Genomic DNA, 25,559 nt, shown 5'->3' with positions numbered 1-25,559 from the left:
GTTCCTGATAACCAGTATTCGCGCCAGATGTTTTTGATTCAGCTCTCAACCTCTCCGCATTGTCTCATGAAGCGAAGGCATGCCACATTGTTGATGGTGATCGAGTCGTTGGATGGGGACCCTAAGCTCCGAGGCGCCCGTAGTGCTATTTGAGACAATAGCACCGTGGTTCACACTTTCCTTTCTCTCATCTCATAAAAAGCAAACATGACACCACACTACACACACATACACACACATATTACGTTACATTCATCTACACGTATCAAATGCACGAAACACACATATCTCACATTTCACGAAGGAAATGTGCCAGTGAGCCTGAAGAATAGAAAAAACGTTTTCAATTAGGCTGCTGAACGTGCCTCTCGTTGTCTCCCAGCCAAACATGTCATACGAATTTACTTTGCTTCATTGTTATGTGATATCATAGATCTGCCTGATATTTTGCCCGTCCTTCCGCCTGATATCAACAGCTGACTCTCATGTGAATCAGCTGATGAGGCTGGCACTGATAGAAATGCTGGTAATTTATTTTGACATAGGAAATGAAACACTAAAACGAGAAATAAAACATGCAAAAAAACTCGCACGGTATTTCGAGCCTGGATTGCTAAACATTGAACATGTACGAAAGAATCATTAACAGATTAAAAATACGACGCCAGATTACTAATGTTCACCTGATTGAGCTATATCGAATGCAGGTCTTTTCTTATCGACAATTTCTTCACGTTCGTAATACAGGATATCCATAAATTATCTTTACATCTTTAGATCATAGTAACTATAGAAGCTACACTGCATAATAATAATTGCTTTTCAAACCATGACAAGGTAACACACAAAGTTTTGATTCCTCATTCGTACACGTCAATCTGTGAACCGCCACTGGCACGGACAACGTCCAGTCAGTATTCACTTCTCTCCAGGCACGCTCCAGGAACTCCACGGCAACATGTTCAGATGTATTGTGAATGGCTGTCTTCGAGTCCTATAGGTCTCTAATTTTTATTTGGTCCACTTGATCTTTTACAAAACCTAGTAGGAAGGATCTTCATTGTTGTGAGGCTAATGATAGTGGCAGCCACCGAATCAGACCATCTCGTCCATTCCATTTCTGCACTCTTTTCATCCAGACATTTACCGGACAATGCGTGGTGCCCCAACCTACAGAAAAATGACGTCATGTTGTAGATGTGCCTATTACGCTACGGCAAATTCTTGTAACATGTCCAACTAAAACTCATTGTTGCCAGTAGACTAGCTGAAAAAGTATGGACTTATGATGCAGTTGACTATCTCTGTCCATTTCACGTTTAATATGAGGGCAGTAAAATCCCCATATTCGACGTTATAACGGTTCAGTCTTCCCGTAACATGACAAACTGTCTCATCAGAAAAACAAGTCTTTTCCAAAATGTTGTTCGCGACAAACTCAGCTAACATATTCACTGCAGACTGTTCGCCCTGAGATTTTAGTGCTTGAAGGAGCTACATCTGCTAATCATAAAAGCGTAACCTCCTATACAAGACTCTGTGCAGTGTTCGTCGCGGCACTTTCAGGCCTCTGGCCGTCGTCTGCACTGAATTTGTCGGACACCTTGCAAACGGCTGTCGTTCCGAATACTTGGTCCAACTACGGTTCCCTTCCGTATTGTGTCCGAAACCATCCCTACACTTGGGCATCGGACTTCAAATGGTTCAAATGGCTCTGAGCACTATGGGCCTTAACTTCTAAGGTCATCAGTCCCCTAGAACTTAGAACTACTTAAACCTAACTAACCTAAGGACATCACACACATTCATGCCCGTGGCAGGATTCGAACCTGCGACCGTAGCGGTCGCGCGGTTTCAGACTGTAGCGCCTTTAACCGCTTGGCCACCACGGTCGGCGGGCGTCGGACTTCGTCGCTATGAACCAGGCTACACATTGAGCTTACTCATGTGCTGCACCTGTAAAATAAAATTAAAAAAGTATGAATTATCTTGCCATATGTTGAAAACGAGTTGTTCTCATACATATATAGTTTTAAAATGGTCTAGAATTCTAAAGATAGTTTATGGATACTCTCTACTTCCAGTTATGTTTCAGATTGTACATGCATGGAAGAAGATGCACTTATGCAACTGCTCTCGCTTGACCCTCCCTTAACAACGTATCCCTCTGTTCTAGGCGTGGCTGAGTAGCACCAGAAGGCAAGCAGGTCTTCACTGCCAGCGGGTATGAAACACCTGCTGATGACCGCGGAGCGGCATTCTATAGTAAGTACACCACGGACATCCACGTCTCCTCCGTGATTTTCGCTTATAGTCGTGCAAAAACAATTATTCTGGACGAATTTTCCCAAAACTAATGCTCATTTTACAACATTAATCATCTGAAAAATATTAACCGTACTTTAATCGTCTTGCCTATATTTATCAGTGACGCGATGACCAGTGTTTGTGAATTAACAATTCCTTGAGTGATTTTATCGAGGTGTTTAGTTTCCATTTGTTTTTCAACTTCTCACCACGAGCATGAGTATAAGAACTACTTTCCGTTGTTTACTTTCATAATGTCAGTTTCAAACTGAAGAGCCAAAGAAATTGGTATACCTTGCTTATACCGTGTGGGGCTCCCGTGAGCAAGCAGAAGTGCCGCAACGCGATGTGGCATGGACTCGACTAATATCTGAAGTAGTGCTGAAGGAAACTGACACCATGGATCCTGCAGGGCTGTCCATAAACCCGTAAGAGTACGAGGGGGTGGAGATCTCTTCTGAAAAGCACGTTGCAAGGCATCCCAGATATGCTCAATAATGTTCCTGTTCGAGGAGTTTAGTGGCCAGCGGAAGAGTTTAAACTCAGAAGAGCGTTTCTGGAGCTACTCTGTAGCAATTCTGAACGTGTGGGGTGTCGCACTGTCCTGTTGGAATTTCTGAAGTCTGTCGGAGTGCACAATGGACATGAATGGATGCAGGTGATCAGACAGGATGCTTAAGTACGCGTCACCTGTCAGATTCGTATCAGGGGTCCAATATCACTCCAACTACATCCACCTTACACCATTACAGAGCCTCCAAAAATGTGTGTGTGTGTGTGAAATCTTATGGGACTTAACTGCTAAGGTCATCAGTCCCTAAGCTTACACACTACTTAAACTAAATTATCCTAAGGACAAAAACACATATTCATGCCCGAGGGAGGACTCGAACCTCCGCCGGGATCAGCCACCCAGTCCCTGACTGCAGCGCCTAAGACCGCTCGGCTAAACCCGCGCGGCACAGAGCCTCCACCAGCTCGAACAGTCTCCAGTTGACATGCAGGGTCCATGGATTCATGAGGTTTTCTCCATACCCGTTCACGTCCATCCGCTTGATACAATTTGAAAGAGGCTCGTCCGACCAGGCAGCACATTTCCAGTCGTCAACAGTCCAATGTCGATGCTGACAGGCCCAGCCAAGGCGTAAGGCTTTGTGTCGTGCAGTCGTCAAGGGTACACGAGTAGGTCTTTGGCTCCGAAAGCCCATATCAATGATTTTTCGTTGAATGGTTTACACGCTGACACTTATTGATGGTCCAGCATTGAAGTCCTCAGCAATTAGCGGAAGGATAGCACTTCTGTCACGTTGCACGATTTTCTTCATTCGTCGTTGGCACCGTTATTGCAGGATCTTTTTCCGGCAGCAGTGACGTTGGAGATTTGATGTCTTACTGGATTCCTGACACTAACGGTCCACTCGTGAAATGGTCGTACAGGGAAATTCCCACTTCATCTCTACCTCGGAGCGCTGTGCCCCATCAGTCGTGCGCCGACTGTAACACCACGTTCAAACTCACTTAAACCTTGATACCCTTCCATTGTAGCAGCAGTAACCGATCTAAAAACTGCACCAGATTCAAATCAAATGGCTCCGAGCACTATGGGACTTAACATCTGAGGTCATCAGTCCCCTAGACTTAGAACTACTTAAACCTAACTAACCTAAGGACATCACACACATGCATGCCCGAGGCAGGATTCGAACCTGCGACAGTAGCAGCAGCGCGGTTCCGGACTGAAGCGCCTAGAACCACTCGGCCACAGCGGCCGGCACTGCGCCAGACATTTGTTGTCTTACACAGGCGTTGCCGACCGCAGCTCTGTATTCCCCTTGCTTACATATGTCTGTATTTGAATACGCATGCATAAACCATTTTTTACGCGCTTCACTGTATATCGATACTCTTTGGAAAACATGTCGATATATAGATATTTTATCAACAGCCCTATTTCCTTCATCATTTTGTTTTACTAGTGTAATGCGACCAACGTTCTCTCGAGAGTAAATGAATTCTTCGGTTCGTGTGCGAAACGTCTGCATGGCCAAACTGATGATTGGCCGCAGAAGAAGCAGTTTCCCTGTAGTGCGCGAGCTGTTTGTGAGCGCAGGGGGAGTGGAGCGCTGCGAGTGTACCGGCCCAGCTGTCCGGGCCGGTGTTTGCTCTAGATAACGGCGGCCTGGCCCGCTCGCGGCGCTCAGCTCTACTCTGCTCCGCTTCCAGGGAACCCGCAGCAGTCGCCTTACGCCCTCGCTCTGACGCTCTCCACCAACTCTCGCACCGCTCACCAGACAGTGGCGGGCCGGTCGTGTTCTGAACAGCGAGCAAGAGACCAGTGGACGTCTTTCTACGCACAACGAGCCCCCTTCTTAAAGATTCTGATCCTCTGCCTGCCCTAATGGTAACAGCTTTTCCTCTCTAATGTTCACTACATCAAGCGCATTTTCTCCCTCTACATCTGCCTCTATACAAGTACTCTGCAGACCACCACAAGGCGCGTGGTGGAGAGTACTTTGTACCACTGCTAGTCACTCCACTCCCCTTTCCATCCCCAAATGGAGCGAGGGAAAAAATGTTGTCTACATGCCTCCGCACGGGCTCTGAATTAGCTTGTCTTCGCTGTGTATGTTGGTGGCAGTAGGATCGTTCTGCCGTCTCTCACAGATGCCGATGCTCAAAACTTTCTTAAGTGTGTTTTGCGAAAATAACGTCTTCTTATCTCCAGGGATTCCCATTTGAGTTCATGAAGCATTTCTTTAATACTCGTGTGCTGATTGGATCTATAATTATAGTAGAAAGCCTCCGAATTGCTTCGATGTCTTCCCCTAGTCCTAATTGGTGGCAATTCTCGAAGAGTACTCTCGAATGGGTCGCACAAGTGTTCTGTATGCGGTCTCCTTTGTACAAGGCATATTCGAAAAAAATAAGGACCCTTTGGTCATGTTGTTTTTGTTGTGGTCTTCAGTCCTGAGACTGGTTTGCTGCAGCTCTCCATGCTACTCTATCCTGTACAAGCTTCTTTTCCGGTCGTAAAAGTATGTATACATTCCTTAGAAGAAAGAAACACTCTTATAGGTAGGGCATCAACAGCTAAAATAATTACACGTACGGAAAGAAACATACGATCGTATGAAAATATAGTCAGGTGGTAAAATGCTGGTAAAACTGAATAGAGTCCAATTTGTCGCGTTAGCTATTTTATTGTAGTCGCTCAGGGTGTGACGCAACCGGTTTGGTACCATGTAGGTACACCCTCAGCTGTATTTAAGGCCTAATTTCCCATGTTATCTAAACGTTGTTCAAAGGTGAAACGAAGAGCACCGCTGACGCAACCACTAACGCAAGTAAAAGTTAATAAAGCCAGTAGTCACTGTTAATTTACGTTTGGAGAGCACCAGACGTCCCATGAGGTAAGGAGAAACCGTCTACACTTTTGAACATCTGAATATTGAGATGACATCCAGAGTACAACAGTGTCTACCTCTCCCGCTTCGAGAACACCTAAGTATCGTCAGAAATGGTAGGTGTGTTCCAGAAAGTGCTGCTCTACATGTGTAACTGGAATGAACATTCATTCCGCATGGTGGTAAGGCCGTCAGAACTGGTTTCCTGGGTTTAAGGACGACATAGCCTCCGTGAAGAACATACGGAGTCCCCATTATTCCTCTTAGAAGAAGCTTTTATTAGCACTTTTATTTGCCAACAATGATGCATAAACTCCTTCAACCTGTCCGCATAGACGTTCTCCGCCCAGGAATTGAACCAGCTGACAACGGTGTTCTTAAGTATCTCGTCATCTTTAAACAATTCTCCACCAAGACACTGTTTCAAGTGTTAGAGAAGACAATATTCGCTGTATTTGAAGACTGAACTGTATGGCGGGTGTATAAAAGTTCCCAAAGGAATTGCTGAATCTTAACCTTGGTACGGACAGCGATGTCAGAACGTGTGTTGTTGAGGTGGACTGTCCCAGGCACGTCCAGTACGAGGCAGTTAATGGCAAAGCGGCGACTGTCAATGACATCGCAATCTTTGATTCATTTGTTTTAAGATATTATCGGCCTCGATAATGGGCCTCCACCCTGCTTTCCATTACGCACATTTCTTCGCCCAGTTTTAAAGTATCGACACCATTGTGCAATCTTTCCTTTGTACGTGACAGCAGGCCTATAAACTAGGTACAGTTGTAGAGCAGCTGTAGATTCTTTTGGGCACTTACATCACGACCTTCGCAACTGGCGGGAGCAACGCTTTTTGCAATCACAGTTATTTGCTTTTACCTACATGTAAATGATTGTGGAAGCAAAACAATGACTTCCGTGGCTTCGTAAACAATCAATGGACATTGCTACATTCGTGGAACCTTGTTCTGGATGGCCAACATCCAAACATAAGTAAACCGTCCTTAATTATCGAATGTGCCTCGAAGATGAGCTACACTTTCCTAAGATTATTCCAGTTAATCGAAGACAATCGTTTTCTTTCCTTACTACCGTCCTTGCATACTCGTCTTGTTCATGTTGTTTTGCAGTGTTACGCCTAGATGGTTAATCCATGCGACTGGGTCAAGCAGCACGACACTAATAGTGTTTTCGAACTACACTGGATTTTTTCCTACTTATCTGTATTAACTTACATTTTTTCCACATTTGGAATAAGCTGCCATTCATCTCTACAGCGTCCTCAGCAAGCAGTCACATTTTGCTGCCAACCATATCCATTAGACTGTTTCAGTAAATAGATAACAAGAAAGGTCCTGTAACACTTCCTTTGTGCACTCTCGACGATACCTGTGTCTTCTAAGAAGACTCATCGTCCAGGCCAGCGTACTGGTTGCACTTTCAAAAAAGTCCAGGGCAGACACATATTAGAAATCCTAATCCGTATACTTGGGCCTTCGTTCATAGACTGCAGTGTGGCACTGTGTGAAACGCTTTCCAAAATCTCCTTCCTACTTACTATTCTCTTTTCAATGAGAGAAGGAGGTTGGCTTCCCGCAGCCTGTCAACTTTACGGAGGGACCTATTGGTTCGGATAGGATCCGAGGTATGGATTTCGGCGTTTTCAAATAAATAAAGATTGCCAGTGTTAAAAGTTGAGTCAACAGACGAAAATCGAATCCGAAATCCTCGAACTTACAATCCATCTAAAGAGTCACAAATCCAAAACACTAACTCCAATAACTTATTCGAGCGGAAAGCTCTCTTGCAAGCTATTTATCATTACATTTTCCTTTATGAAATCCAGAAAATGAATCGTATTCATTTATTCTTCAGACTAAATAACTTGCGTTGTGGACTTTACCTCATTAAAACGTACGTTCTTTCACTGACATCCATGTTTACTCCACTAGCAGCTTTCTCATCCTGAATCACTGCTATTTGAAAGGACGGAATTTCAGGACAGACAGTCCCGATGGTAAAGAATATTTTCTTGTCCCTCTTCGTTCCGCTTGTTCTTTTCCTTGAGTAACCTCTATGTACAATAAATATTTCAAAGGAAATCTTATTTTGTCATCTCAGCATTAGTTAAGTTGAGAGCTTGTAGACTAACTTGCAGATCATGTTTGATATTTCGGTTTAGTAGTCATCTTCAAGCATTTTATCTCAACACCGATGCATATAATTCAGCGAAAGATATACAGCGGTGATAATACCGGCGTACTTAACACTGAAAAGCAATGACTGATGTTAGTATCAATCTCCCGTTTAGTCACGGAATTTTCTGGCTGCTTACAACTGTAATGAGTCGGGAATCAAATCCCGACCTTCGTCATTCAGAGGAGATGATCTTGCCACAGAACCATCCACGACGACCATCACTGTTCCAATATCTCAGTAACCTTTTTCCTACTTTCCAAACTACAAAACAGCTGATGAGACACTGACAGGCTGTTTCGTTAGCTAAGCACACAAGGCAAAAAAATTAGTCACCACCCCACCCCCACCCCTCCAACAGACACTGCGCCATTAGCATGTAACTCTGCCTCTGTCTTGATAACTGCCTCGGTTCGGAGAGTAACAGTCCATAAATTTTTTACAGCTAAGCTGTGTGCAGCTGACGCAGCTCACAGATCACTAGATTCCGTAGAGGTAACAAATATGGGGAATGTTGAGTCTCGTGTTTCACCCGCTGCCCCAGGTAGTCACAGACATTTTCTGTGGGATTAAAGCAGGGTGTTTCACAGACCATTCGACATGTGTTAGGATGCTTGGAGTGTACGTCATACCAGGAGCGTATGCATGCAGCTGTGTGAACAGGCTGCTGCGGTTTGGACGACAGTAGTGTCCACAGCACACAAATCATGGTGATGTAGAAGAAAAGGGCAACAACTGGTCGCTGATGATGTTTAAATAAAAGTTATGGTTCATTCTGAAAAGATAAAACCGTTTTACCTGTAAGTCTTTTATTTATAGGCGCGACCTGTTTCGCAGCACTTAAGTAATAGTCCAATGTTTGTGCGTAGGGAGTTCAGAAGAATGGGTTACAATGGTCGAGCGGTTCTCCATAAGCCACACATTTCTATTTTGAAAAATGAAGAAACGGCAGAAGAGCTGCTTATTCCACAATCGTTTTGTTGTGTGCGCCACCGGTTTCGGAGCACCTAAAAGTTCTATCATCTGGTGTAAAAGAAAGTCACTTAAACATTTGAGATCATCCTCATTCCAATGTTGCCATGGAACCAAAGGCTCCGTGACAAAAGTTTAAAAGGGACAAAAAGACCACTTCTGCGCGCTGCGCGACCGGGAACGCAAACAGGAAAGTTACATAATTCTCTTGTTTACATAGTTTTTCCGGCTGTTATGGAATTTCTGTCCCTTTTACCATTTTGACATGGAACCTTTCGTTCTTCGACAACAAATGGTTCAAATGGCTCTGAGCACTATGGGACTCAACTGCTGAGGTCATTAGTCCCCTAGAACTTAGAACTAGTTAAACCTAACTAACCTAAGAACATCACACACATCCATGCCTGAGGCAGGATTCGAACCTGCGACTGTAGCGGTCTCGCGGTTCCAGACTACAGCGCCTAGAACCGCACGGCCACTTCGGCCGGCCTCTTCGACAACATTGGGGTGAGGATGATCTCAGATGATTAAGTGATTTTATTTATGATGGAGCTTTAAGTGTTCCAAAGCCGATCGTGCACACAGTAAAAAGATTTTGGGTTAAGCATATGTTCTGCGGTTTCTTCATTCTTCAAAATTGACTTGAACAGTTGCGTCTGACTCATAATAGGACCACTTTCTACACATTTCTATAGTTATTGCTAAGTGACGCTTGAGGTGGTGAAAAGAACGATGCCACTGGATGGCTGATGACTGAAGACGAATGTTTTAGATTGGTGAATCATATTATACCCTGCGACAATCCAATGGAAGGGTTTCAGTTTGGCAAATACCTGCAGAACTTCACCTGCTATCGTGTGTGTTGGCAACTGAATTACGGAGGAGGTTATGTTACAGTACGATAGTTTTTTTTCCTTGGTTATAGTGTTGTCCACTTCCTGTACTTAAGCAAATACTAAATGCGAAAGGATATGAATACAATTTACATCATTGTGTAGTGCCTAAGATAGACGAACACTTTAGAGATAATTGTTCGTGTCAGCATGACAATGCTCCCTGTCAGCATTTTTGAGACAATGATTTGTGGAAATTAAGTCCTGAAGAAGACTGTCTGGTCCAGAGTCTAGACCTGAACCCATTGTAACAGGTTTCGGATGAGTTAAAACGTCGAATTCGCTGCAGTCACCAGCATCCTGCATGACTACCTTCTCCGGTTTCGGCTCTTGAGAAAGAATGGGTGAAGGGCGCGCATACCTCACGTTAATGTCCACTAATAGGTATCCGGATACTTTTGATCACACACTGTGTACTAAGAACATAGAATGAATGTTTCAGTTTTTCTCCAGTCACTGTTAATATACTCATACACGCTCAGACAGAGAACTACAAGACAGCAGAGAACGCTGAACGGCCTTGGCGGTTGCCTGGCGAGGCTTATGATCTGGTGTGTCCTGCAGGAGCATCGGCACGCAGGCATCGCCATGGACGGCGCCGGCGGCAGCGACGCCAAGCAGAAGGCGGCCCACCACCACCAACAACATCAGCAGCAGCAGCAACAGCAGCAGCGCGCCTCTGGGCAGCAAGCGTCCGTCATCACCTCAGCTGCACCAGGCTCGAGGAGGGAGCTCCAACAGGTGAGGCCCGCTCTCCTCAATAGCTTCGCAAGTCCTGAACCTGCCTGACCACCAGGCGAAACAAGTCATGAGCCCCAGAATGAATTTTCACTCTGCAGTAGAGTGTGCGCTGATTTAAAAACGCCTGGCAGATAAAACTGAATGCCAGACTGGGACTCGAACCTGGGACCTTTGTGTTTCGTGGGTAGGTGCTATGGTGACTGAACTATCCAACTGTCATTAACAGAACAGATACAAGAATAAATAAGGGGGGGGGGGGGAGGTTACATGTTACACTGTTCGACAATTTCTAAGGAACAGAGACATTGTTGGACAGGAATAATCACAGCCAATGTTGGATGACGTGAAACGTAGTACGTATGTAACAGGGGTTGTGTGGTATATTTATAACGAAAAATGGTACAGATGTCACTACATGGGAATGCAGGACAACAGAGATAATAAACGTTCATATTTGATACAGGTCAGACTCCCAGCATAAAAGTCCATAGTGCACTCCTAGGGCACTAATGCACAATTTGCACTTGTTATTCATGCTGGCTAGCAATCTGTTGAGGGGTCCTTGGAGAATATTTTCCCACTCGTCTCTCAAGGCAGTTTTCAGTTCTTGCAGAGTTCGGGGAGGGGATTTTTGTTGAGAAAAGCGTCTACCAAGAGCATCCCAAGCATGGTCAAGGGTTTAGGTCGGGGAGTACACAGGCCATTCTGTATATTCAATATCTTTCTTTGTGGCTTTCACACGTCTCACTCCTGTGTGGGAGAAACATTGTTGTGCATAAACAGAAGGTCGGGACCTACCACATCCCTAAACCGATGGACATGATCAAGAATAATCTCCCTGCAATACCTATGCAGTGGCGTTTGCCATTGTACGTAGCTCTTGCCCACACCATAACGTCTCGGCCGTTTCGATGACGCTCGTGAAGATTCAATGTTGTATAACGTGTTTTTCCCTCTCTCTCCACACCAATTTCTAGTCAGAATGACTTGCCGCAGTGAAGCGTGTTTCGTCGAAGAACATCACTCTCAAGCACTGTTATTGACCCCAACCAGTATGTTCCTTACGCGAGCGAACACTTTCTCAACAAAGGCGCCATTGAAATGCGATGTATTTAATAGGCTTCGAAAATATAAGGCCGCCTGATTTAATCACCTCATAGGCAGAGACACGTGTACTGGTAATGGATGTAACATCTGCAGCGATCTTCCTAGGAGCGTTTTGTCGGTTCCTCTATGAGACTGTGGCTACATATCGATCGTCTTGCGGTGTGAGGGTCCATCTACAATCACCAACCTGCTATCGCCTAGTCTTTCTACTTTCAGCGGCCTTTTTTAATCGCGAGATGACACTTTTGGACGTATCCATTACTATGGCCCCTGCAGTGAGACTCTGAGCATCTTCGACCAACCCAACAGTTTGTCCACGATTGTTAGCAATCAAATATGTCTTGCAGACATGTTTCAGCACGAAAAGGAATCTCACACTAATCGGCTCCACAACTACCTTCCTCAAACACCGTACTGCATGATGAAACTGTATGGTTCCAGAGACTTTTTCATGTCTCAGACGTTTATAATGTACACTAATGGCCATTAAAATTTCTACACCAAGAAGAAATGCAGATGATAAACGGGTTTTCATTGGACAAATATATTATACGAGAACTGACATGTGGTTACATTTTCACGCAATTTGGGTGCATAGATCCTGGGAAATCAGTACCCAGAACGACCACCTCTGGCCGTAATAACGGCCTTGATACGCCTGGGCATTGAGTCAAACAGAGCTTGGGTGGCTTCAACACGATACCACAGTTCATCAGGAGTAGTGACTGGCGTATTGTGACGAGCCAGTTGCTCGGCCACCATTGACCAGACGTTTTCAATTGGTGAGAGACCTGGAGAATGTGCTGGCCAAGGCTTCAGTCGAACATTTTCTGTATCCGGAAAGGCCCGTACAGGACCTGCAAAATGCGGTCGTGCATTATCCTGCTGAAATGTAGGGTTACGCAGGGATCGAATAAAGGGTAGAGCCACGGGTCGTAACACATCTGAAATGTAACGTCCACTGTTCAAAGTGCCGTCAATGCGGACAAGAGGTGACCGAGACGTGTAACCAATGGCACCCCATACTATCACCCCGGGTGATACGCCAGTATGGCGATGACGAATACACGCTTCCAATGTGCGTTCACCGCGATGTCGTCAAACACGGATGCGACCATCATGATGCTGTAAACAGAACCTGGATTCATCCGAAAAAATGACGTTTTGCCATTCGTGCACCCAGGTTCGTCGTTGAGCACACCATCGCAGGCGCTCCTGTCTGTGATGCCGCGTCAAGGGTAACCGCAGCCACGGTCTCGGAGCTGATAGTCCATGCTGCTGCAAACGTCGTCGAACTGTTCGTGCAGATGGTTGTTTACATGCAAACGTCCCCATCTGTTGACTCAGGGATCGAGACGTGGGTGCACGATCCTTTACAGCCATGCGGATAAGATGCCTGTCATCTCGACAGCTAGTGATACGAGGCCGTTGGGATTCAGCACGGCCTTCCGTATTACCCTCCTGAACCCAGCGATTCCATATTCTGCTAACAGTCATTGGGTTTCGACCAACACGAGCAGCAATGTCGCGATACGATAAACTGCAATCGCGATAGGCTACAATCCTACCTCCTTAAAAGTCGGAAACGTGATGGTACGCATTTCTCGTCCTTACACGAGGCATCACAACAACGTTTCACCAGGCAACGCCGGTCAACTGCTGCTTGTATATGAGAAATCGGTTGGAGACTTTCCTCATGTCAGCGCGTTGTAGGTGTCGCCACCGTCGCCACCCTTGTGTGAATGCTCTGAAAAGCTAATCATTTGCATATCACAGCATCTTCTTCCTGTCGGTTAAATTTCGCGTCTGTAGCACGTCATCTTCGTGATGTAGCAATTTTAATGTCCAGTAGTGTATATACGCAAACTGAAGCGGCGAATGATAATTTTTACCAAGGCTGGGACTCGAATCTGGACCTCCTGCTCACTAGGCAGATGCGTTAACCGCTATGCCACCCAGCCACAATGGCTTTGAGGGGGAATTCCAAGAGGGCTGAGGTGTGAAAGGGAATTTGGGTTGAGGAGGGAAGTGTGCTAGGGTAGTCCATGCAGTTGTGAAAAGCCGAGGGTGGTGTATCGGTTAGCGCATGTGCCAAGCGAGCAGGAGACCCACGTACGAATCCTGGTTTTGGTACCAATCTTCATTCGTTGCTTCAGTCTGTATAAACATTATACAACATGAACTATGAAATGCACACAGCGAGTTCATGCACATGCTTCGGTAACGTTAACACGTCTACATTTCCTTTTACTATAGTTGGTCGGGTGTCCCACAGCAACTGTCGATTGTTCCACAGCAGTTGGCAGTAGGCCCTTAGCAAGTGTCAGTCGTTCCTTGGCAGTTAGTAGTGTACATACACATTCATATTTGTAGTCTGAAATGGCGGCACTGTGCAGAGCCCGAAATGTCGGTGGTGACAAGTGTGTGTGTTTGCGCTGACAGCCGTCCCCGCAGCCTCCGCAGCCGCGGCAGCAGGTGATGCGCACCATCACGACGTCGGGCCTGATCGCGGTGGGCCCCGTGCCCGACGAGGCGTCACCCGCCGCCAGCCCGCAGCACCAGGCGCAGGCCGTCAACGGTCGCAGCCCCGCGACGCACAGCCCGCCCGCCTCCATCAAGCGGTCGCCCGACCACCACCCACCCCCGCAACAGCAGCAGCAGCAGCAGCACGCCGCCTACGCCGCCCACAGCCGCTTCTCCTCGCCGCAGCACCAGTACTCGCCGCAACAGGTGCGTGCGTCTCTTTGACCCTTTGCGTTGGTTACCATTGGGCACAATATCTTAACAGAACTTTTGAAGACTCTAAGGCATTAATCATACAGAGAGAAGCGAGACAATAACTGATTTGTCAATGAGAAGAGCTATAGCATTGGTGCTCACAGTGAGGCATTAAGTCTGAAACTTACGCTGAGGTGACAAAAGCCATAGGGTACCTCCCATTACAGTGTCATACCTCCTTTTGCTCGGCGTAGTGCGACATTTCGGTGTGGCATGGACTCGACGCATCTTTGAAGTCCCCTGCTGAGATATTGAGCCGTGCTGCCTCGATAGCCGTTCGTAATTGTAAAAGCGCTCCTGGTGCAGGATTTTGTGCACGAAATGACCTCCCGGATTTGTCCCATATACATGTTAGATGGGATTCGTGTCACGTGATCTACGTGGACAGATCATTCGCTCGAACTGCCTGGAATATCCTTCAAACTAATCGCGAACAGTTGTGGGCCGGTGACATGGCGTACTGGCATCCATAAAAATTCCATCGTTGTTTGGGAACTTAAAGTCTATGAATGGCTGCAAACGGTTTCCAATTAGCCTAACATCCATTTCCAGTCAATGATCGGTTCAGTTGGACCAGAGGACCCGCTCCATTCCATGTAAACACATCCCACACCGTATGGGAGAGACAAACAGCTTGCACAGTTCATTGTTGATAGCTTGGGTCCATGGCTTAGTGGGGTCAGCGCCACACTTCCGTCCCATTCGGATAATTCCTTCACGGCGCGTCAATTTTGTTTGTTTGTTTTGAAGTGTAAATACTTCTGTGTCGCAGGATCTGTATGACATCTCTGCAGTGTGCTTGCGGTAAATGAGGAAACGTGATCTATGGCAATGTTATTATCAAATGCGTTCAAATACCACCAAAGTGCTGCTATTTCTTTCTTGACTCCCAAAGCACAAACACAGGTAGACGTCCATCCGAGAAAGAAGAATATGTAAGCGGCAGCATGACTGTCATCATCGTTGTGAAATGGTGAGACAAGTTCTGTGCTGGTCGCGATTCGACACAAGACAAGAGGTAGTCTGGGCGGTCAACCTCATCCACCACGCAAACTCAAGTGTGAGGCACTCGAGCACCCGACCTATAGTCGATCTCTTCCCCACGCAACTATCGCACCTTAAAAAAGGCATTGAAAGGTCGATAATTCCTGTCGGGCGAGGATGTGCAGCAGGCTGTGACAAACGTCTTCACGCACCAAGACACGGCGTTTTACCAGATGATGTCTTCAGTCTGCTGCGTCGTGGGATGATTGCTTCAGTGGTCAGAGCGATTTTGCTTGATTGGCATATTGCATCTGGGCTGTACGGCCTTCAAATGGACACTTATTGATCTCCCCTTATACGAGGTGCTATCCAAAATTTTCGGGTCTGATGGTGGCATCTGTTGAAAACTTTACCATCACCCTCGAAGTAGTTCCCATCCGCACGAACACACCGGTCCCAGCCGTTTTGCCACTGGTCAAACATTTCCTGGAAGTCCTGTTCTTTGAGGGTGTTTATCACCGCCAGCGATGCTTCTTGAATCCTCTCTAGAGTGTCGAACCACCGGCCTTTCAACTTGAGTTTCAGTTTTGGGAATAGCGCGAAGTCACAATGTGCCAAATCTGGCGAGTACGGTGGGTGGGGTACAACCACCATGTTGTTTTTTGCCAAAAGGTCCTGGTGAACAATGACGTGTGACAGAGCGCATTGTCGTGATGCAGCAGCCGGTTCCCTCGACGCCAAAGTTCGGGTTGTCGTCACCGCACGTTTTCACGGAGCTGTCGCAAAACGTGACAGTAGTACGCAGAGTTCACTGTTTGGTTGGGTGGGACTAATTCTTTGTGCACAATCGCCTTGGTATCAAAGAAAACGATGATCATGCTCTTCACTTTGCTCTTCACCTGTCTTGCTTTTTTGGGTCTTGGAGAGCCCGGGCTCTTCCACTGGGACGATTGTTGCTTTGTCTCTGGGTCCCCCAAACACTTGTTGAATCATTGCAAGGGTCTCCGTAGCACTTTTCCCGAGATTCTCACACAACTGGATACACACTCGCTGTTCTGTTCGCGGATCCATCGTAAAATCGCCACACACCGGACACAGAGTATTACGGAAACCACTGTGGACACGCAACACGTCCTCCCAGCTGAATGCCACTCAGCACAATGACTCATCAGATATGCAGCTCTCGCCACCTAACTGTGCAAAGATCTACTTCTCCTATTTTCCAGAAAGCAGCTCCAGTCCAGAAAAATTTGGATTCCACCTCGTACTTAAGAAGACTGTCTGCTTGTTTCCTTGAATTAGTCCTCCACATTTCTATCTGAGCTGGCGGCTCTCTTTGTATGACCTATTCGTCCAGCCTCCCTGTGTGACGAACGCAGAGCCCCCTGCACAGGTGGCGTACTCGCCGGCGAGCGTGGCGGTGTCGTCGCCGTACCAGCACCAGCAGCAGGCGGCGACGCCCACGGACCAGTCGGCGGCGGAGGACGCGGGGGCCAGCCCCCCGCAGCTGCTGGAGGCGGCCGGCGGACACCGCTACTCGGCGCGGCCGCAGCAGCAGGCCCAGGGCCAGCAGCGGTTCGCGCCGCCGTCGCCGCACCAGCCGCAGTCGCAGACGCAGTCGCAATCGCAGGCCCAGCACGAGGTGCTGGCGACGCGCTACGCCCACCACGACGACTACCACGGCCAGGCCACCTCCATCACGCCACCGCCGCCACTCGAACATATACACCAGCCGCACCACCAGATCACCTACGAAGACCACCAGGTACGGCTACTGTTCTGGCAGTCTTTGGGCAAGACATATCTCGCAGGTGAAGAACAGATTGCAGTAAATAACTCCGAGCCACTTCAAACAAGATTTACGATGGGAATTGGCAAAGTTGTGATTACGCGGCTTGTTTATTAAGTAAGTACCGTTTTGAAATTAAAAAAGAAGACTTGTTAACATATCTCAATAATTTGTTAACATATCTCAATAATTTTAGTTTTATATGAAAGCATGTACCTTAATCTACTTTTCTACATAATTTCGGTCAATATTGAGACACTTGTCATAACGTTGTACCAGTTTTTGAATACCCTCCTCATAGAAGTCTGCCGCCTGACTTGTTAACCACTGTTCTGACTTACGATGGGAAATGGTTAAGTTGTGATTACGAGGCTTGTTTTTTAAGTAAGTACCGTTTTGAAATCAAAAAGAAGACTTGTTAAAATATCTCAATAATTTTAGTTTTATGTGAAAGCATGTACCTTAATCTACTTTTCTACATAATTTCGGTCAATATTGAGACACTTGTCATAACGTTGTACCAGTTTTTGAATACCCTCCTCATAGAAGTCTGCCGCCTGACTTGTTAACCACTGTTTTGACTTCGTCATCGTCTTGAAGACGCTGACCGCCCAGGTGTCTCTTCAAGTGCAGGAGCAGATGGTAGTCACTGGGTGCAACATCTGGGCTGTACGGAGGATGATCTAGAGTTACCCATCGAAAAGATGTGATGAGATCTTTGGTCTGATTCGCCACATGCGGACGGGACGGGCATTGTCTTGCAGGAAACGATGCCCTTGCTCAACTTCCATGGACTGTTGCTTTGATTCTGGTGTGACGTAGGCCACCCATGTTTCATCTCCCGTGACAATTTGGCTTAAGAAATCATCTCCGTCATTGTGGTACCGCTCAAGGAAAGTCAATGCACTGTCTAAACGTTTGGTTTTGTGCACATCCGTCAAAATTTTCGGTAGTCAAAGTGCGCACAATTTTCGGTAATTCAAGTGCTCGGTCACAACGACATACAAAACACTACGAAAAACAATAGGAAAGCCATCCCGCAAGGAGGAAATCGGAAAGCGTCTCTTTCTCTCACCTTATTGTCCACTTCCTGCACCAAACTTTCATTAACGACCGAAGGACGCCCCACTCCGTTGTTCATCATGCACATTTGTGCGGACATCTTTAAATGCCCTCACCCACTTTCTTACCATTCCATCACTCATAATGTTTTCTCAGTAAACTGCACAGATCTCACGACGAATATCGATCGCTTTTAGGCCTTTAGCAATAAGAAATCTTATAACAGCCCGTACTTCACAGTCGGCGGGACTCACGATTATCGGAGGCATCTTAAACACTCTGTACACAACGTAAACAAGGAAGAATCAGACTGTAATGGCGTCAGTGCGTAGATTAAGGTACAGGCTTTCATGTAAAAATAAAATTATTGAGATATCTTAGCACGTCTTTTTTTAATTTCAAAACGGTACTTACTTAAAAAACACGCCTCGTATTACCGCCAAGAAACAAGCTGCGACCATGAAGTCTACTGCGGGTGTTAATCCAACTCCTCGCATACTATATGATCAACAGTATCCGAATACCCCTAGTAACGCGTAGTAGATTACTAGATATTATGAAAGACGGATCAACCGACATAAAAGTAAGCAGGCAGTATTTTATGTTAGTAGAGAAACAGTAACAGCATAATGGCTCACTCAGAAGAGCTCAATGACTTGGAACATGGAATAGTCATTGGATGTCATCTGAGTAACCAATCCATCAGGGACATTTGAGCGCCTCTAGAGCTGCCCAAGTTGCTTGTTGGTGGTTGTGAAATGGAAACACAAAGGAAGATCCACAGTTAAACCAAGACCATGCAGACCTCGTGTTCTGATGGATAGGGCTATTTGAACATTACAGAGGGTAGTTGTAAAAAAATCGCGTGAAATCAGTGGAAGTAATCAGTCGCGAGTTCCAAAGTGCTATCAGCTGTCCGGCGAGCACACTGACAGTTCGTAGGGAGTTAACAAAGTTGGGATACAATAGTCGAGCACGTCAACGATAGCCGAAACTTGAGGTGGTGTAAATTGCGACCCCACTGGACTAAGGATGATTGAAAATGATTCATATAGAGAGACTGCTACGGTCGCAGGTTCGAATCCTGCTTCGGGCATGGATGTGTGTGATGTCCTTAGGTTAGTTACGTTTAAGTAGTTCTAAGTTCTAGGGGACTGATGACCATAGCCGTTAAGTCCCATAGTGCTCAGAGCCATTTGAACCATGGAGAGAAAAATCACACTCTAATTTGTGGCAATCCGATGGAAGAGTTTGAGTCAGGGTAATTAAAATTACAAACAGATTTTTGACACAGTCAGTGACTCCGTAGATGTGTATCCACTTCGAATTTCCTTTGTTTTTAGGAGTAGATAATTCAAAGTGATTCATTATCGCCGCACAGAGAGGAATGCTGTGGTGGCTGTGTTCTAACACCATTTGCAACTTCGAAACTTAAGCATCAGAAGGCAAATAATTTAAACGAGATTGTACACTGATGAGGCACATCATTGCAGGCACATCACGCGGTAAGAAAAGTATACAGTATAAGCGGAGCAGATACAAAAGAGGAATAGTTATAGTGGTGATACAAGCCGAAAATGGGGGAATGCATTGACAAAAGCGGCTTTGACAAAGGGCAGTTTGTTATGGCTTCAACACGATACCACAGTTCATCAAGAGTAGTGACTGGCGTATTGTGACGAGGCAGTTGCTCGGCCACCATTGATCAGACGTTTTCAATTGGTAAGAGATCTGGCCAGGGCAGCACCCGAACATCTTCTGTATCCAGAAAGGCCCGTACAGGCCCTGCAACATGCGGTCGTGCATTATCCTGCTCAAATGTAGGGTTTCGCAGGGATCGAATGAAGGGTAGAGCCACGGGTCGTAACACAACTGAAATGTCACGTCCACTGTTCAAAGTGCCGTCAATGTGAACAAGAGGCGACCGAGACGTGTAACCAATGGCACCCCATACCATCACTCCGGGTGATACGCCAGTATGGCGATGACGAATACACGCTTCCAATGTGCATTCACCGCGATGTCGCCAAACACGGATCCGACCATCACGATGCTGTAAACAGAACCTGGATTCACCCGAAAAAATGACGTTTTGCCATTCGTGCACCCAGATTCGTCGTTGACTACACCATCGCAGGCTCTCCTGTCTGTGATGCAGCGTCATTGGTAACCGCAGCCATGGTCTCCGAGCTGATAGTCTATGCTGCTGCAAACGTCGTCGAACTGTTCGTGCAGATGGTTGTCGTCTTGCAAAACGTCCCCATCTGTTGACTCAGGGATCGAGACGTGGGTGCACGATCCGTTACAGCCATGCGGATAAGATGCCTGTCATCTCGACTGCTAGTGATGCGAGGCCGTTGGGATCCAGCACGGCGTTCCGTATTACTCTCCTGAACCGACCGATTCCATATTCTGCTAACAGTCATTGGATCTCGACCAAGGCTAGCAGCAATGTCGTGATACGATAAACCGCAATCGCGATAGGCTACAATCCGACCTTTATCAAAGTCGGAAACGTGATGGTACGCATTTCTCCTCCTTACACGAGGCATCACAACAACGTTTCACCAGGCAACGCCGGTCAACTGCTGTTCGTGTATGAGAAATCGGTTGGAGACTTTCCTCATGTCAGCACGTTGTATGTGTCGCCACCCTTGTGTGAATGCTCTGGAAAGCTAATCATTTGCATATCACAGCATCTTCTTCCTGACGGTTAAATTTCGCGTCTGTAGCACGTCATCTTCGTGGTGTAGCAATTTTAATGGCCAGTAGTGTAAGTACATGGTCGCAATGTTTTGCCTCATCGGCGTGGGCCACTTCTGCAGCTAGTTTGGCCTGAGTAGTTCTGATGTTGTTGCAGGTGGTAGAGACGACGGAGCTGCTGCAGCTGAAGACGGCGCCGCTGTCGCCGACAGACGGAGGCGGCGGCGGGGGCGACGGCACCTACACCACCCTGCAGACCGTGCAGCTGGGCACACACCCCGGCACCTACCAGGTCCGTGCCGTCTGCATGCCCTCTACCGTTTACTCTAAACTTTAACACTGCTCACCTAACACTATGTTCACCCAAGTTACAGCTATTCCACCTTAGAAAAACAATTCAGTGATCCGTTCAAAACTAACGATAATTGTATTTACAGATTTCGACAGGTTATATGGTAAGTACTAAACCCGGCATCCCTGTTTTTTGAAGAATCCAACTTCCATGTAGGAGGGTGAGTCAAATGAAAACCTTAAATTTGTAATAAAAAATTGAAATTTCGCGCCGTTATCCTGTAAATTGGTAAGCGTGATACAAACAGCGTGCAGAATGGCCTGTAGGTGGCAGCGTAGTGCATATGCACAAATACCGTCGCAGTATCAGTATAAAGATGGCCGCCCTACTTGCGACTTGCACCAGGGAAGAACAGCGTCCTTTTATTCGGTTTCTGCGTAGTGAAGGTGTGAAACCTATTGAAATTCATCGACGAATGAAGGATCAGTACGGTGATGCATGTTTGTCACAGCAGCAAGTCTACGAATGGAGTAGGAAGTTCGCAAATGGTGTGACTTCAGTGGAAGATGCTCCTCGTCCAGGTCAGGCACAACGAGTTGTGACTCCACAGAACATTGCAGCAGTTGAAGCCATAGTGAAGGAAAACCGCCAAGTAACACTGAATGACACTGCAGCATGTTTACAGATGGGTCAGAACACCACATTGTGCATGACGTGCTCCAGTTTCACAAAATGTCTGCAAGATGGGTGCCACGGCAGCTGACTCCTGAAATGAGAGAACGACGTGTTGATGCTTGTGAAGAACTTCTTCGGCGCTTTGAACGAGAAGGTGATGGCTTCTTTGCAAGAATCGTTACTAGGGACAAAACCTGGCTTCACTTCCACCAACCGGAAACGAAGAGACCGAGCAAGGAATGGCGCCATTCCTCACACCAAAACCAAAGAAGTTTCGAACAGAACCATCAGCAGGGAAGGTTATGCTGACTCTCATCAGCAGGGAAGGTACTGCTGACTCTCTTTTGGGACGAAAAAGGCGTCATTTTGGGGCATTACATGCCTAGAGGGACCACTATCACCAGTGCATCATACACAGATCTCCTAAAAAAATCATCTGCGGCCTACAATCAAATCAAAGCGACGTGGATTGCTGTCAGCAGGTGTCCTTTTGCAACGTGACAATGCAAGGCTCCACACTGCCCGTACAACAGTTGCAACAGTCACAGACCTGCATTTTGAGTCTCTTCCTCATCCACCATACTCACGAGACCTTGCTCCAAGTGATTTCCATATGTTTGGACCACTCAAAGACGCAATAGGAGGAAAGAAGTTCCGTTCTGATGAAGAGGTACGGCACGCGGTGAATGAGTGGTTGCGCGGACTACCAAAAGAATTTTTTTCTAAAGGAATTTATGCACTTAGTAAGCGCTGGAGGACTTGCGTTGAGTGTGGGGGGAGATGATGTCGAAAAGTGATACAGCTTTGTACCATTTCTGCACAATAAATAATATTTAAGGTTTTCATTTGACTCATCCTCGTATAAAACAGCTCCAGACATCTGATTACTTTGCAAATGATATAATGTGCTAAATGTCTGGCATTAAGCACCAAAGTGATAAAAATTAGAAAACATTTGAAATTAAGTTTGATGGAAGTCACTAAGTGCCATTATTATCAATCACTGTATGGGTGTATTCCAAGTAATTTGCGCTCCGTTTTAAGACCTGTCCGCATCTGGTGCAGAGTGGTCGCCGCATCTGCCTGCCATGCAGAGAGCCCGTATTCGATTCTTGGTAAGGCCAGGAATTTTTTATTATTAGGATTAACTGGTATAGGTTGCACTCAGTCTCGTGAATCCAAGTGAGGAGCTACTCGATCGATTATAAGCGGTGTCAAGGTCAGAGCAATGTGATGACCACCTGCCCCTTCACAGCGCATCCAGTGACGCCATTGGCGGAGGATGACACGACGGTCGATCAGGTCCGATTGGACTGCCTAGCCACGGCGTGCCAAACTTCACGCGTGCAACGTGTGCGGGCCGCGTACAGGCCAAGGCCCGGGCTGTCACTCGGCCTTGCTCGGTCCTTCTCGGAAGTACTCGGAACAGCGCGAGCTGCGCGGAGTGGCCGCGGGGTTGGAGGCGCCGTGTGACGGATTGCGCGGCCCCTTCCGCCGGAGGTTCGAGTCCACCCTCTGACATGGGTGTTTGTGTAGTTCTTATCATTAGTTAGATTAAGTTAGTTTGAATAGTGTGAAAGTCGAGGGACCGATGACCTCAACAGTTTGGTCCCTTAGGAATTGACAGAGATTTTGAACAGCGCGACATTTGATTTAGCTGTGGTGCGCCGCATTTCGGTCGGCACTGAACACTAATTGCGGCAGAATCACGGTGCTAGCGCTGTTTAACATTCGCTATTTGTTCGTGGTATGAAGGACACTCACAGGTCCAGTGACTGTTTGCACAAAGACAGGCGGTCTAGCTATCTGTCGTCGCAATCCTTTAAAATCAATGGGAATGGGAGAAGAAGGGGAGGAGAATTGTCAATTCGCATAAGCGACAGGCACTGCATATTTGATATTAAACAACATTATAGTACCATGCAGGAAGAATTTAAAGACCTGGTTGACAATAAAAGAGCAAAAAATTACAACGATTGACAGACAGGATTCATTTTTCTGCAGAAACTGGTGGTACAAATAATAAAGTTTCTGAAGTCGCACACATTATTCCATTGTGAGTAGCAACTGCATTCAATGGAACTTAACGGAAGAATTTGGAGGCTTCATATACTACTGCGAAGTCCATTTTCCGATTTCAAACTCGCTATTTTCGAATTTATGGAGGGAAAAGTAGTGCAGGAACGAAAATTTGAGCATCCACAATGGATTGCAGACTTCGCATTTTAAGAGGACTTGACCGCATACTACCTACGAGAAGTAAGAGATTGTAAGGTAACTTCTTTCTAAATTGATGGGGAGGCATTCAAAAATTCAATCGCGTTATAGAATGGACACATTCTGACAAAGAATGTCCAGTTCCCTAAGCTTACTGACATTAAAGAAAACGAGAGAGCTGAAGAATTCATTGTGGCCTTGAAATAATTTCAAGGGTAGTTTTATAACGATTTTGAGAACACTATCAGTCTTACATCTGTTTCTGAGCTGTTTTCGAGACCGTTTGCCGTTTCAGTTCAAAAGTGCCTCTGCGCATGTGTAGATATAACTACCTGTTTGACCTGCAAGGAAACCCCAGTGTTAATGCCAAATCTTTTTACGTTAAAACTGTCCAGGATGTCTACAGTGCTTTCCTCAAGTAGAGTTTCCAAGTCTCCGTAATGAGGTCTGTGTGAAAGACCTTTTTCAGATTATGAATCTAAATAAGTTTTCATTAGTTGTGAATTGAGTGCGAAACTCTATCAAGCAGTCTGCGTCTGTTCGCATGTCGAGAGTTTGTACCAGGTAAAAATTATATTATGTCTTCAGCGCAACAAAAATAAATAATAATGAAAATTCGTTTTGACTGTGACCTGTGTTATTGAAAAATGTCAAATATAAAACGAAGTAATGTGCACTGCGATTGCTTGCCATTTAAATGCGGAAATGCGGCATTTTCCTCTCTCCCCCGCCATCGGATAGTGCGGCACGGGTTGAGGGGGAGGGGGGGGGGAGAGAAATGTGATGTGCAGCTATTCTGCACGCTTAGGCACTTGGGCCCAGGCCTGGGACCAGCGCGTAAGGCGAGCAAAATTTCGGTTGCCCCTGGTCTAGGGCCTCAGCGCGAAAGTTTAACCAAAAGCTAGATTTTCATGCATCTCAATGCTTATGACGTCGTTTCCCCAGAACTAAATGTCGCATAATGGTACAATTTTACAGGCACATTCAATGGTGTACGTGGACACTACCCTCAACGATAATTTTGTTTGCTTTTATCATTTTGTGTGTGTGTGTGTGTGTGGAGGGGGGGGGGGGGGGGGAGGGGGGCTCAGAGAGAAAAAGTTTCATGGGTGTATGGATTTATGTGCAAGCTTTGTTGGCAATCATTAAGTGCTCTCATTCTCAAATAATGGAATAAAATACTGTCAGTAATTTTCGTGTAGCGGGTTTTTAACTGAAATATTTCCTACTGTGTTAAAACTTCAATATATGTTTATACTTCTTAATCAATAGGTTATGACACTGTTCTAAATTTTTAAATACGTTCAATAGTTGTATAAAGTATTGAAAATCAAATTTTCATTTCCCACGGTAGCAGTTAGAGTGGCCATGCACAATCATCCGTTTTAGTAAGGAAGAAATGCATAGCAGGAACAATACGACATATTTTTGAGAGTCCGTAT

At 46.2% G+C, this 25,559-nt stretch overlaps 1 protein-coding gene across 1 annotated transcript in view; it reads left to right on the top strand.

Annotated features, from left to right (window-relative positions):
• The first annotated feature begins 10,357 nt into the window (after window positions 1-10,357).
• The window catches only part of LOC126456243 (box A-binding factor-like), a 101,147-nt gene continuing 85,945 nt past the window's right edge, over window positions 10,358-25,559 (top strand). Inside the window, exons 1-5 of the mRNA XM_050091995.1 lie at window positions 10,358-10,393; window positions 14,060-14,347; window positions 16,737-16,937; window positions 17,010-17,144; window positions 21,091-21,225. Of these exons, the coding sequence (XP_049947952.1) occupies window positions 10,358-10,393; window positions 14,060-14,347; window positions 16,737-16,937; window positions 17,010-17,144; window positions 21,091-21,225 (795 nt within the window). The remainder of the gene's footprint in view (window positions 10,394-14,059; window positions 14,348-16,736; window positions 16,938-17,009; window positions 17,145-21,090; window positions 21,226-25,559) is intronic.

The sequence above is a fragment of the Schistocerca serialis genome, chromosome 2 (genome assembly GCF_023864345.2).
Source record: "Schistocerca serialis cubense isolate TAMUIC-IGC-003099 chromosome 2, iqSchSeri2.2, whole genome shotgun sequence".
NCBI classification, from domain to species: Eukaryota; Metazoa; Arthropoda; class Insecta; order Orthoptera; family Acrididae; genus Schistocerca; species Schistocerca serialis.
The sequence above is the reverse complement of the archived record's forward strand: the minus strand, read 5'-3'. Positions and strand labels throughout refer to the sequence as shown.